The 14560-nt window shown below is 37.9% G+C and overlaps 1 protein-coding gene across 2 annotated transcripts in view; it reads right to left on the bottom strand.

Annotated features, from left to right (window-relative positions):
* SNAPC1 (small nuclear RNA activating complex polypeptide 1) overlaps nucleotides 1-13919 on the bottom strand; it is a 29628-nt gene extending 15709 nt beyond the window's left edge. Inside the window, exons 1-7 of one of the 2 annotated variants that reach the window (XM_070797697.1) lie at nucleotides 13706-13919; nucleotides 9058-9217; nucleotides 8754-8894; nucleotides 7667-7771; nucleotides 3045-3203; nucleotides 1502-1570; nucleotides 699-761 (exon numbers count right to left, since the gene is read on the bottom strand). In XM_070797697.1, coding sequence (XP_070653798.1) covers nucleotides 699-761; nucleotides 1502-1570; nucleotides 3045-3203; nucleotides 7667-7771; nucleotides 8754-8894; nucleotides 9058-9217; nucleotides 13706-13833 — 825 coding nt within the window. In that variant the 5' untranslated portion in view covers nucleotides 13834-13919. The remainder of the gene's footprint in view (nucleotides 1-698; nucleotides 762-1501; nucleotides 1571-3044; nucleotides 3204-7666; nucleotides 7772-8753; nucleotides 8895-9057; nucleotides 9218-13705) is intronic. The other variant, XM_019969025.2, reaches the window with a different exon arrangement.
* Between the last annotated feature and the right edge of the window lie 641 nt (nucleotides 13920-14560).

Raw genomic sequence — 14560 nt, 5'->3', positions numbered from 1 at the left:
CAAATAGATAAACATATTGAACCACGGCGGGGGGGAGAAGAAATCCATTTTTTAATTAATAACAGATTCAGAGAAAAGAAAAAAATCTTAGTAATGAAAAAATGTCAGCAGAAATTTAAAAAATCCATTATAATAGTTCAGAAGATAAAGAAAGCTCTCTGAAAATAGATAAAAACAAAGCAGAAGAAAATAAAAGTTCCAGAAAATAAAAAAAGCAAAACTGCAGCAAAGAATTCGATCAGAGAAGCATTTATAGAAAAATCCATCAGAACGGAAGGCTATCAGATCAAAAGGACGTCAATCATAAGAGCCCAGGGCACTGGTGGAAAAAAAGACCTACACCAAGGTACATTATCATGAAAATCCAGAGCTCTGGGGATAAAGATAAAATTCTAAAACCTTTCATAATTAGGAATACTAGAAGCTGGAAGACTATTAATAAAGAACAATGGGATCAAAATTCCAGGTAAATACCAGGACAAAATAACTAAGGGAGAAAAAGGGGAAGATAGCTGCCTTTTGAGATCAAAAGTCCAGGGGCAGGAAGTGGTGGAGCAGGACTGCTGAACTGTATAAGCTACATAGTATTATTAGATTTTTTAAATTATGCAGAGGTGTTACTCTGATGAAAAAATTAAAATGTGATTAAAAGAGCATCAAGTAAATTTCTAAATTACCTTATTAAATAAATAACGTACCTGAGCAACAACTGAAAAGGCCTTTGATTTTATTTTCGCTAATGATTCTGCCCTTTCACATCTCTGGAAGTAAAAACAAACCGGAAGGGGAAAAAGTTAAAACACACAAACATTAAGTAAAATTACGAATAATTAAGTATTTTTTTTACCAGAAATAAGATTCAAGACAGAAGGTTAGGGTAAAAGAAACTAACATTTATTGGACACATATTAAGTAAAGACACATAGACATGGCATTACTTTCTAACAGGGGCCATGATAACAACCCCATGGCTACTGACTGTTTTCATTCAAGATTTAAAAAGGATAAGAAAGAAAGCCGTGAGCCCTGGTGACTATGCCACTCCCTCTTCATCTGCCTATGCCCAAAGATGGCTCTTTGCCTCATTCACTACGATGGATGAAAACCTTGAAGGCAGAAAGCAGTGAATAGTAGCTTAAGCTGCAGACTACGCGAAAGACTGACAAGCAGGGAGAAAAGACATAGCATTACAGCAGTCTTCCTCTGCCCCTGTAAGGACTGAGGGCACCTTCCACCACCATCCGTCCCCTTTCCCACTGAAAACGGTGAACATTCTCATGCCCAGTCTATACCTGATGTGGTCTTTCACAAGATTTCCAGGAAAGAACAGACTAGCTCTTCACAGAACCCATGTTACAGAATTTTCTAAAGTATGTATTAATATTATAATATTGACCACAGGATGTTATGGTTAATACACAGAATCACAGCCACACATAAAATGAAAAGGAGCTAACCAAACCTCTGCCTCATAAGCAATCATATAATGAATTTTTCTGACCTCTGATTGTTGTGAATTTCTCTCACTCTTTTCTTCTCCTCCTTTAACTTTCAGTTTTAAGGGTGGTTTCTAAAAGATAAAGTAAGTTATATTTACATATTTACAATTCAAACCAACTAAAAATTAACTGAAAATTATTTTCAGAACAATGGAAATCATTTACTTAATTACTGAAAAACTAAAAGAGTATTTCACAAGTACTGAAGCATGGCTCACCACCAGATATTAAGATCATGGTTAGGTTTCATTAGAATTATAAAATCAATAAAAATTAATCCTAACTAATGAAAGATAATATGCAGATTTATGTGGTGGCGAGAGAATTGGTTTATTCTCCTTTCCTTCAGGTTTTCAAAGGTCTTAGTCATGATCATTAAAATGAGTTATTAAAAGAGTGCTACAAAAGATGTTTACGTAAGTGCCCAGGTCATCTGTGCAACCCATTTGTAGCACTCAAAGTAGTCAAACATTAAAATAAATGTCCATAGAGGAAGCAAATTATTTCCTTCTTCCCAAGGCTGTTATCTCATCACTTTCCTTGTTCATCTTTTATAAAATTGAGTTTTGAGCCATTATCCTTTATATAAGCCAAAAGTAGCAACAAATCTGATATATAACACATAATGATGAAAGATAACACGTAAAAATGCCTTTCTAGCATTCGTGAAAACATTAACACATTATTAAACACACAGTAAGTAATAAGAAATTACTTGTTTTTTTCTTTTATCCTTTTCCTAGAAGTATTTAGTAAAATTAGATGGAGAAGTGGTTTCAAAGGGAAATTTAGCAAGGCTGGCCTTCAGAGGTAAAGTTTCTTTAGCTGCAAAGACTAACATGGAATATGGGCAGCTCTAGCATCAGCATTTGGGTCAGAAAACTAAATGGAAGATATGCATTGATGAGATTTGTAAACAGTTAAACCAAGGCAGGTAGAGCACTGGTAAACAGAGAGCATGCGCTCTGTCACAATGGGAGAAGCCACCCTGAAGTCTAGCTGTCCGCTGCCATGCAGCAAAGCAGGACCGGTATAACCAAACCTCTCACCTTTAAGAGAAGTCAGATGTCTGGAATCTTAAGACCACAAATACTTAAATGTTGGTAATTAATTCAAGTTTTTAAAACATTAGGAACAATGCTATGTAAAGAAAAAAAAAAGTTATGTGTAGGATTTGGATTAAAGATGGTCTGTGTGCAATCTCCAGAGAATGCTAAATTATAAAGATTGTACTAAATCCATGGTACACCAAGATTATTTATTTCCCTATAATTATGTATACTACATAATGTATACATATATATTAAATGGATATTAAACTATATATTATATAGTTGCAATTATATATTATTATTACACATAAAACATTAAATAACATCACCTAGCTAATAACTGGTAAAGCTAAAACTAAGGAAATTAAGCCCTGCAGATCTTTATTTCACAGGAGGTAGCCACTAAACAAGGCTGCCTCTCAACACCCTCACCCATGTCCAGCCAGTCATGTACGATGCAAATGCAAAGGTGACGTATCAGACAGCTACAAACCTTTCTGTCTTTGTGCCACTGCTGATGCTCCAAAACTATGTTCTTGATATTGTCAAAAAAATCATCTTTTATCAAGTCGAGGGATTTTTCCGGATTGGATTTGTCAGCTGAAATTACATGTTTCATTCTCTGATAATGGTCATGAACATTCATCATTTCCTATAAGTGAAAAGATGAGTCCTTTAATTCAGTTTTTGAGGAGAAATGCACCAAAACAAATAAAATCAAATCACCTTCCAAAGTGACAGAGTTGAGAAGGAATAACTTATTACTGTATATTAAAAATAATATAACTATGCAAACCAGTACATTATTAATGAAAAGTCTGCTTTCCAGAAATATGGAATCATTATAATTAATGAACATTAATTAATATACAATATATGGAGAGATGATGCGGAAAGTCTAATTAATATAGGACTGCGTTCCTGGATGTAACAAAACTTATTTGTAGTACAGCATATCTTTAAATATTACCCCTAATAATTAAGATCATATTTTTATTTCATATTGTCACATAAAGGATATTTACACAATTCTTTATATTCAGCTGGGAATTCGTATCTCATGACTCTCACCCAATCCTCCACAGAGATGTGATTTCAGAAATCTCAAAGCTCTTGTGTCTATCTCCATAAGTTTCTTCATTACTTAAGTGATAAGATTCAAGATTAAATGAAATAGTGACTTATGACACCATTTGAGGCATAGTTATTAGTTAGACCTTCCTACTCAAGAAACCTCCAGACAAATGGGCAGGTCTACAGGGTAAACAGAGAGACAGCCTATGGCAGGCAGACTTAAAACTCACATAAAACCAGCACTGACACTCGGCTCCAAGACCAGCAGAGAACCATCCCTCACCGATTGTTACCACGTCCTCTGAGTCACTCCCAAGATAGGCTAGTCAATGCATTTCTAGGAGATTTTTATGGACTTGATCAACATCTGTTCAAGGAATGCAAAAATGCTGAGGAGTGCTGAGTGCTTACATATGCGGGATCTTCAATGAGGAACAGTGTGCTGACATGGGCAGCCCCTAACATTTTACATGGTACACTGTGCTGTATTCCCATTATTTTGCATGCACTACAATACAGGACAAAGACAACTAGCTTGGGGCCTGAGACCTGTCACTTGCTAGATTGTGACCTTGAACAAATCCCTCAGTCGCAATCATGTTCCACGTTTGGACAAACACAATGTAGATATATAAAGTGAGCTTATACAAGTGCAAGTAGTCTGTAAATGTAAAACACTATACAAAAATCAAAGGATGAAGAAATAAAAGGTAGTGTAGGGCTTTGGAGCTTTATACATTTGGACATTCAAATCCAGTGTCTGTACCTTATGCTATGTAAATTACTTAATTTCTCTAAGCCTCAGTTTCCTTGCTTTTAAAACTGGGAAAACACTACCTCCTCTGCAGGACTATTATAATTAGTGAAAAAACATACAAAAAACCTTCAGCATAGTTCCTGGCACACAGTGAATACGCAACATGTAATGCCATTATTATAATTTTATAAATGAAGAAAATAGATTCAAAAGTGGAATGACTTGCTAAAGGGCATATTTAAGTAACAGAGTTGGAATTAATCAGATGCTTTAAAAAACTGTAATCATGTATGGTGATGGATGTTAACTAAACTTACTGTGGTGATTGACCATATATATAAATATTGAATCATTATGTTATATACCTGAAACACAATATTATGTATTATGCCTGAATTTTTTAAAAAATCAGCTATTTTGATTCAATATTCTATTCTCTAGTTTTATTAAACCTCCTTAATCAGATAACTGAGAATCATAATCAGAATTCAAATACGCTGACATGAAGACTTAAGAGCATTCGCAGGAGGAGAAAGAAAATAGAAAAGTATTCAATTTAGGGATTATCAGTGAAAATGGGTAATAGACTATGCAGAACAGGAAAAATAGAGCCAACATAAGCACAGAAGGAAAAGGCCTTCAAAGCAAATCTGTGGCAAGCCAAAAATGCTAGATAAAGTCAGGATGGCGTCACAGTCTTCTCCATTCCTAAAGGCTTCCATGAAAAGGGTCCTTCTGACCCTCCTCTCCAAGCACAAAAGAATATGGCTTTATGCATCACCCCAGCTCTGTTCTCTAAAACTTCCCATTATCTGCTTGCTCACATATACAATTATATAACAGAGGAACCTTTAATTAAAGAGCTTCAAATGAATAAAAAAAAAAAAAGTTTAAGAAGGCATATTGAAAAAAATTAAGGCTCTATCACCAAATTAGTCAACAATCAAAAATTACAACCAACTGGGTTCAAATCATCTTTTTTTCATTAAGAGAATACTAATAAGAACAACGTCTTGCTGTTCAAAAACAACCTCTGCCTCTCTCTTTATAATTCACACCAGTACTTCTTGGCAAATCCTTTCTGGTCTCCCCAAATCTTTCATTCTTCATGGTACTCCAAACTTTCTCAATTCTCTGTTCCAGCAGGAAGCCCCCTCTTAAAGTTAAGGCTATTGGGTCTGTTTGCTTTCTGCTTCTCTTCTTCACAGTTATGAGTCCATTTCCACTTCCTTCCCTCAGGTTTCCAAGGAAAAAGTACCTTCTCCAGCCCAAAGGAATCTCTCCACCGGGCTCTTGGTCACTGACCCACCACCTCCTCCACAGAAGGGACCTCATAGCTTCTTTTCTACACAAAATCTCTTTCTAATGGCTCCTTACCCCAAACCTAAATATATACTCTAATTTTCTCCAATCCCTAAAACTTTTAAATGATTCCCCTCTCCCCAAAAGATAAAACACAAATTCCCTCTATTATGCAAAGTTTTTTTCCTATCTTTATTTTTATACATGACCTTCTCCCACTTCTTTCCTGCTCAGCTGCTAGAGGGCAAAGATCTTAATTCTTGTCATACTTCACTGCTGCTGCTGCAAAGATCTTAATTCTTGTCATACTTCACTAGACATCTGCAAAGGATACCTTTCCAACCCCAGTCCCAGCTCAGACAAGGTCTTTGCTGTCCAACAGGCAATGCTACAGAACCTTAGCTCCACTGCTTCCTAACTTAATGTCTCCATGCCTCAGTTTCCTTAGCTTTTAACCAGGGATAAAACATCTTCTGTAAAAAAAAAAAAAAGAAGAAAGAAAAAAATTAAATAAAATTTGTTTAAAGCACCTGTTTTGCAGGGATGTCATTGAGGAGTAAAATATTGATAATATACAGAAAACATCTTGTATAGCTCCTGCACTACACCACAGTCCAGTCTTTAGATACTTAGTAAATAATTTCCTTCTGTGTAATTCTTAACATTCTGGGTAGATGAACACCTTTGTCAATCTGAGGATAGACTACCTCATCCTCACCAAGTGTCCATACATATGAAAAATTTATATACAATTTAGAGGGGGAAAAGGATCCATGGACCTTCTCAAGACTATTCATGGACCCCTGATTAACAATTCTTGCTCAAAACTGAAGTCGGTATACAGAGCAGACCCAGAGTGCTTTGAAAAATCAATCAACCTGACAGCTGAAGCTATGAGCACATGGTGGCATCTAGGACACAGAGAAACAGTTGAGCAAATCACAGATCTGATCCCCTTTCCACTCCTTATGTAGGAAAAGACTGAACAGGGATGAGGGGGGAAGTAGTAATATTTACTAAGCATCTACTATGTGCCATAGGCCACACTCAGCACTCTTCAGGAATAATCTAGTCTCAACTCTTACAAGTGGATGAAATAAGGGTTGCAATCATAATATTAAAGAGGAGGAAACTAAGGCTCAAAGGAATGAAAAAACACAACAAGGCCCCCACCTGCTCACACTAACTCCACACATTTTCTATGTACATAGGAATCTATTCTTTAAAAATAAGGAACGGATCACTAATTAGAAGGCTGCAACCCTTTAGTGGGGTTTTGTTTTAACCTCGGGGCAACTTTCCCACTCAGGTAAAACTCTCTGTAACTATTTATCAATGCAAAAGATTTTCCTGAATACTGCACATCTCAAAATACTGAAATACATTAGATTGAAAAGCTGTTTTTTTAAGACTCTAACTCTTATCCATTATTCTTGACTTCAAATTTTTGTTTTATCAAAATAAACTTTTCAATAGTGGGTTTTTACTCAAGCATTGTTAAAAAGGAATTTAGGAAATGAACATATATATTCATGTTAAAACATATATATATTCATGTTAAAACATATATATTGTTTTAAAAAAATAAAGTCACTAAATTCTTGTTTTATAATAGTGGGCTTTTACTCAAGCGTTGTAAAAAGGAACTTAGGAAATGAACATACATTGTTAAAAAAAAATAAAGTCACTAAATTCTTGTTTCATAATATATCTAAAGTCAAATACAAATGGTAGTTTCAGTATTTGAATCCCAATATCCCTAGTCCAAGTCCAGTCTTTTACATCTATTTCTCACTCTTTCAAAATTTATTCCAGAAATTTTGATATATTTAGGGTATAGTATTCCTGACACTTGAGAGAAGGTAACAGCATTCTATGATTAGAAAAATTTTCAGTATCCAGTAGATGAAGGTATAAACTCAATATATAGTTAACAACAAAACAGTTTTTAAAAAATTTTAAGAACATAAAAGCAAATTTACCTCTAATACATCAGAAGTGATAAGTTTCAATACACGATCATTTGGGTCCTTAAATTCTTCAGTAATTTCAGCTCGTTGCATTTTTTTCTTCATTCTGTATGACAGCTAAATAATAATGTCTTTTAAAATAGATGTTTTAAAAGATATATTTTAAATACTGAAATAAGTAAGTAAGCCAATAATAAAAATCATCTATAAGTAAATATGAACCAAAAAAAAAACCCCAGCTCTAAGTATGTACTTACTAAATAAGTATATATTTAGTAAGTACATACTTACTCTGGAGAAAATATTTTTCAAAGACTGTTAAACAACTTTTGAAATAACCCTTAAGATGCCAGGCCACATGCTTACAAATTCAGAGAAGTTACATGATTTGCCAACTGACAGAACTAGAATCTTTTGATTAAAATGCTCTTTCAGTCTAGCATCTGAAAGTGTCACAAGACTGAAGAAATATATATTAAAGGAAGTTTCAACTTTTCTCTAACTGGAATTAAAATCCCTTAGTTCTCTTTCAGTAGCCTCTTTGATGTCTGAATACAGGCATAAGCAAAGCAGATACCCAACTAACTTCTTCTTCTAACCATCTACTTAATGGACAACATTCAGAAACACTGCATTATTAGGAGAGACTGAATTTTGCTTTCAAAAAAAAGTAAGCAGAAGGCATTTTTTCCTCTTTTCTTTTTTTGGCCATGATACACAGCTTGTAGGATCTTAGTTTCCTGACCAGGGAATGAACCCAGGCTCTCAGCAGTGATAGGAGTCCTAACCACTGGATCACCAGGGAATTCCCAATATTTTTTTCCTACTTTAAGAAATCTTTTTTCTTTTCTTTTTTTTGGCCATACCACATAGCATGTCGAGATCTTAGTTCCCTGACCAAGACCTGGGATTGAACACATGGCCCCTGAATTGGAAGCACAGAGTCTTAACCACTGGACCACCAGGGAAGTCCAAGAAGCCTTTTCTCAAGTATTGGAAATTATATAATACTCTTTCCACTTTCTGGAGACTGAGGAACTTTACGGACAATGAAACAGAATTTCTCATTTTGAAAACCAATCTCTTTCAGATAACATACCAATTTAGGCATTGCTGTAAAGTGAAATGCTCTGTCTAGTCGTAGCTTCCTAAAAATATAAGCTGCATCAAAATGTTGTGCATTTATCAAATCTTGCTGAAATTTTAAAATTTCATCCCAATCCTTCAGGGCAACTCTAATCTACAAACAAGAGGAATAAAAAAATTGTTAATAAATGCAAATCTTTTTTCACAAATGTATTATAATTTTGAAACACTGGTATTTCTCTTTAAAATCAGTTGGCTATGAAAATACTGCACCTGTTTCATATTTCAGCTGGAGGAAAACAATTCACAAATATTACCTTTTGTTTTGGTTGACACAGTTGCATGTTATATAATCCATATAGCAGATACAAAGCACCAACTCTGATCTGGAAGGTATATGGAGGTAAAAAGTATCGCCAAGCCAAAGTCAAAGCTTCTTTTGTAAACGTGTTCTTTTCTAAATTTCTCATTCTACCACTAGAAAACAGAAAGAACCTATATTATGACTGTGAAAAAAAATAACAGAAGAGATTTACACTTGTTTAAATAGCAGCTGCTAGAAAGTGGACAGGCATTCCACACCTGATCCTTTCATGATTCAAGGATAAAGACCTAATTTTCTGCTGTGTTTCTTACAGTGAGGCCCTAGATACTCTTGACACATCTTCCAAAAGCATCAACTTTACTGCTGAATTGGGAGCAAAAGGACCAGGGTTACAACTAACTACTGGTTTAAGAATTTTAAATATGTAATATATTAAAATAACCATGGTAATGTTACAGAATAAAATACAAAGATCAGGAGCATTTTGACAAAATAAATTGAACTAAAGGGTATTATGCTAAGTGAAATAAGTCAGACAAAGATAAGTTCTGCATAATCTCACTTATGTGTGGAATCTAAAAAACCAAGAAACAAAACTGAAACATATAAACAGAGAGCAGGGTGATGGATGTCAGAGGGGAAGAGGATAGATGGATGGGCAAAATAGGTGAAGGGGATTAAAAGATACAAACTTCCAGTTATAAAACAAGTAAGTCACTGGATATAATATACAGCATAAGGAATAAAGCCAATAAAAATAATACTTCAATAATTTTGTATAGTGCCAGATGGTCACTGAACTTCTGGTTGATCACTTGTAATGCATTTGACTGTGGAATCACTACACTGCAAATGCTGTAACTCAACTATCAGTCAGTCAGTTCAGTCACTCAGTCATGTCCGATTCTTGTGACCCCATGGACTGCAGCACGTCAGGCTTCCCTGTCCATCACCAACTCCCAGAGCTTGCTCAAGCTCATGTCCATCGAGTTGGTGATGCCACTCAACCATCTCATCCTCTGTTGTCCCCTTCTCTTCCTGCCTTCAATCTTTCCCAGCATCAGGGTCTTTCCCAATTAGTCAGTTCTTTGCATCAGGTGGCCAAAGTATTGGAGTTTCAGCTTCAGCATCAGTCCTTCCAATGAACATTCAGGACTGATTTCCTTTAGGATGGACTGGTTGAACCACCTTGCAGTCCAAGGGACTCTCAAGTCTTCTCCAATACCACAGTTCAAAGGCATCAATTCAACTCAACTATACTTCAATTAAAAAATATATGTGCATATTAATATATAATAGAGTTTTCCCCCAGTAGCCTCAGGGGGTCCTAATCTGTTCTGGAGACATTTGGGTGAAAAAGTTGGAGAACCACAGCAAAATGTAACCCTCCTCCTCCTCCCAATTCTGCAGGGAAAAAGTTCACCAATGTAAACAGCAGGATAACAAAGGAGACTCCACTATATTCCAAAGCCTGGGCTCTCTAAGTAATGAATATACTACAAAAAAGATCTTCATGACCCAGATAATCATCATGGTGTGATCACTGACCTAGAGCCAGACATCCTGGAATGTGAAGTCAAGTGGGCCTTAGAAAGCATCTCTACGAACAAAGCTAGTGGAGGTGATGGAATTCCAGTGGAGCTATTTCAAATCCTGAAAGATGATGCTGTGAAAGTGCTGCACTCAATATGCCAGCAAATTTGGAAAACTCAGCAGTGGCCACAGATCTGGAAAAGGTCAGTTTTCATTCCAATCCCAAAGAAAGGCAATGCCAAAGAATGCTCAAACTACCGCACAATTGCACTCATCTCACACGCTAGTAAAGTGATGCTCAAAATTCTCCAAGCCAGGCTTCAGCAATACGTGAACCGTGAACTTCCTGATGTTCAAGCTGGTTTTCGAAAAGGCAGAGGAACCAGAGATCAAATTGCCAACATCCGCTGGATCATGGAAAAAGCAAGAGAGTTCCAGAAAAACATCTATTTCTGCTTTATTGACTATGCCAAAGCCTTTGACCGTGTGGATCACAATAAACTGTGGAAAATTCTGAAAGAGATGGGAATACCAGACCACCTGATCTGCCTCTTGAGAAACATGTATGCAGGTCAGGAAGCAACAGTTAGAACTGGACATGGAACAACAGACTGGTTCCAAATCGGAAAAGTAGTACGTCAAGGCTGTATATTATCACCCTGCTTATTTAACTTATATGCAGAGAACATCATGAGAAACATTGGACTGGAAGAAGCACAAGCTGGAATCAAGATTGCTGGGAGAAATATCAATAACCTCAGATATGCAGATGACACCACCCTTATGGCAGAAAGTGAAGAGGAACTAAAAAGCCTCTTGATGAAAGTGAAAGTGGAGAGTGAAAAAGCTGGCTTAAAGCTCAACATTCAGAAAACAAAGATCATGGCCTCCAGTCCCATCACTTCATGGGAAATAGATGGGGAAACAGTGGAAACAGTGTCAGACTTTATTTTTGGGGGCTCCAAAATCACTGCAGATGGTGACTGTGGCCATAAGACACTTACTCCTTGGAAGGGAAGTTATGACCAACCTAGATAGCATATTCAAAAGCAGAGACATTACTTTGTCAACAAAGGTCCATCTAGTCAAGGCTATGGTTTTTCCTGTGGTCATCTATGGATGTGAGAGTTGGACTGTGAAGAAGGCTGAGCACTTTAGAATTGATGCTTTTGAACTGTGGTGTTGGAAAAGACTCTTGAAAGTCCCTTGGACTGCAAGGAGATCCAACCAGTCCATTCTGAAGGAGATCAGCCCTGGGATTTCTTTGGAAGGAATGATGCTGAAGCTGAAACTCCAGTACTTTGGCCACCTCATGCGAAGAGTTGACTCATTGGAAAAGACTGTGATGCTGGGAGGGATTGGGGGCAGGAGGAGAAGGGGACAACAGAGGATGAGATGGCCGGATGGCATCACTGACTCGATGGACGTGAGGTCTGAGTGAACTCCGGGAGTTGGTGATGGACAGGGAGGCCTGGCGTGCTGCGATTCATGAGGTCGCGAAGAGTCGGACACAACTGAGCGACTGAACTGAACAAGAATGAAAACTACCTATTACAGTACTGGCAACCAAAGCAATTTCTAAAGAAAATCCACCACTCCTTAAATAATCTCTACTTGTTTTCTCATTTTAGTTTCTTCTTCATTAAATTAGAAGTTGGGGCAACCATAGCAAAATTTTTCTAAACCACCACTTTTCCCAAGAGGGCTACAGTGAAAAAGATCATGGGTTTCAGAAACAGTCAGACAAACTGGTTTCAATACCTGCTGTACCACCTACCAGTTGTGTGATCATGGAAAAATTACTTAACCTTTTAAAATCTCTATTTCCTCATCTATAAAACAAGGATAATTACTGATCTCAGAGTTGTTCTTTGGATTACATACAGCTATAAATGCATTACATTTAGTACCAGTAAAAAAAAAAAAAAAAAGAGTTCCTCTCCTTTCATTAATTGTACAACAAACGGTTCTCCATTCTCCATCCCCTTCAATGGACAAACTACACAGGTAGTTATTTTACAGCAACAAGGAGAAAAAAAGAGAATGTTCACATTTTATTCAGCAGAACATAAGAGTTATAGTCACAAAGACTCATTCATTTTATTAATTTAGCCTTTTAAATATTTTAAGTATTCTAATGGGATACTAGATCCATCCAGTCATTGTCCTCACAGAGCTAAGTCTAGTGGAAAGAAATTTTAAAATAATAATACGGAATATTTCTTGAGCACTTAAGAGTGCAGTTATTACCACAGTCAGTAGAGGACTCTGACCACAATCAGGGAGTGGGGCTCCATAATCCATGCTTCTCACCACTACACTATACTGCCTTCTGAACTACACAGTTAAAATGTGATTAAGTCAAGAGATAAAATAAGCACAAAGTGCTACAAGAAAAAGAGCATGAACACTTTATTTAGTCCAGAAGGGCTAAGGAATCTTTCCCTGAGGAACTGTCACAAGAGCTTAACCCTGAATGAAGAATAAGGTAGCCAGGCAAAGGCAGTTGGGGTAAAGGTCCAGACTGAGGAAACGCATGTAGAGAGCCATGGAGTGGGCTGGTAAATAAAGCTGCAACGCTGGGCAAAGGCCAGCCACGAAGGGTGTTGCCAACCTTGTTAGGGAATTTGAGCTGTACTCAGAGGCAACGGAAACCCTTAAGGGTGGTATGGTAGGCCGTGACATGATCAAATCTGCACTTTACAAGTTCAGCGGTTGTATGAAAAATGAATTCAATCATGCAGGGTTTTGTCTTTGCTTGTGTGTTTGTTTTCAAACATGGAGTTCTAAGAAAACAAGACTAGAGGGAGGGCACGCGACGGTGATCTCGATCAGGGTAGTGGAGGTAGAAGAGTTCAGAAGGGCGGCCAGGTAGAGGTATACGTTATCTGGGAGGAGGCCCCAAAATGGATGGATGAAACCCAAGCCAACGAAATCGGCCAGGGAAAACGCGTAGCCAAGCATAGATGACGGCCCAGAAGAGACGAAGGCAGTGTTCAGACTGCCACTTTCCTCAGCCCTTCCCAGGTGCCGCAAAGAGAAAGGGAAGAAAGAAACTTGTTACACCGCCCCTGAGCACAGAGATAGGCGGGATAAGAAACACCCACCAGAAGATGGTTCCGAACTTCATACTTCTCCAGAGCTCAGCGAAGTCCTCGAAGCGCACGCTATCCATCTCCTGGAAGCGGCTGAGCAGTGCCTCGCAGTCGTCCTTCAAACCTGAAGGAGTCCCCATGTCTGCAAAGCAAGCACGCCAGGCTCAGGGTAGCTGCCGGTGGTAGCCGAGGAAACGAGGCTCTGAGCCCCACCTCCTACGACCTGACGCACACGCCCTCCGTGACGCGTTTCCGGCCGTTTCAACTCCACCTCCAGCCGGATCTACCCAAGCTTTCGCGGTGTGTTCTGCGCCTGCGTAACCGTTTGCCTCAGGACCTCAGATCTCTTGGGGAAGTAACGTGGGCGTGATTAATTTCAGTAAATAAGTTTACTTCTCAGGGGACCTGTGAGCCAAAGAAGGAATTTAGGTCTGTATTATACTTTCTACCAATCATTATTACACTTACCATCTCTCCCCTTTAAAGTGATCCTAGGGGAGAAGGAAATCGCAACCCACTCCGGTATTCTTGCCTGAAGAATCCCATGGACAGAAGAGCCTGACAGGCTGCAGTCTATGGGGGTCGCAAGAGTCGGACACGACTGAGTGACTAAGCGCAGTGCAGACTCTTGCAAAAAATAAATAAATAAAGTGATCCTAGGGTGAGAAGTCAACTTTTACACCTAAAAAGGAACATCTCCCAACCTCAACCACTGCCACGTAGAAATAGGATCCAAAGAGGGTTTACTGAGAAGTAGACTGGACTTCAGAGGCGGGCATGGCAACCCACTCCAGTATTCTTGCCTGGAGAAGCCCATGGACTGAGGAGCCTGGCGGGCTATAATCCATAGGGTCGCAGAGTCAGACA

The sequence above is a fragment of the Bos indicus genome, chromosome 10, assembly GCF_029378745.1.
Source record: "Bos indicus isolate NIAB-ARS_2022 breed Sahiwal x Tharparkar chromosome 10, NIAB-ARS_B.indTharparkar_mat_pri_1.0, whole genome shotgun sequence".
Lineage (NCBI taxonomy): Eukaryota > Metazoa > Chordata > Mammalia > Artiodactyla > Bovidae > Bos > Bos indicus.
The sequence above is the reverse complement of the archived record's forward strand: the minus strand, read 5'-3'. Positions and strand labels throughout refer to the sequence as shown.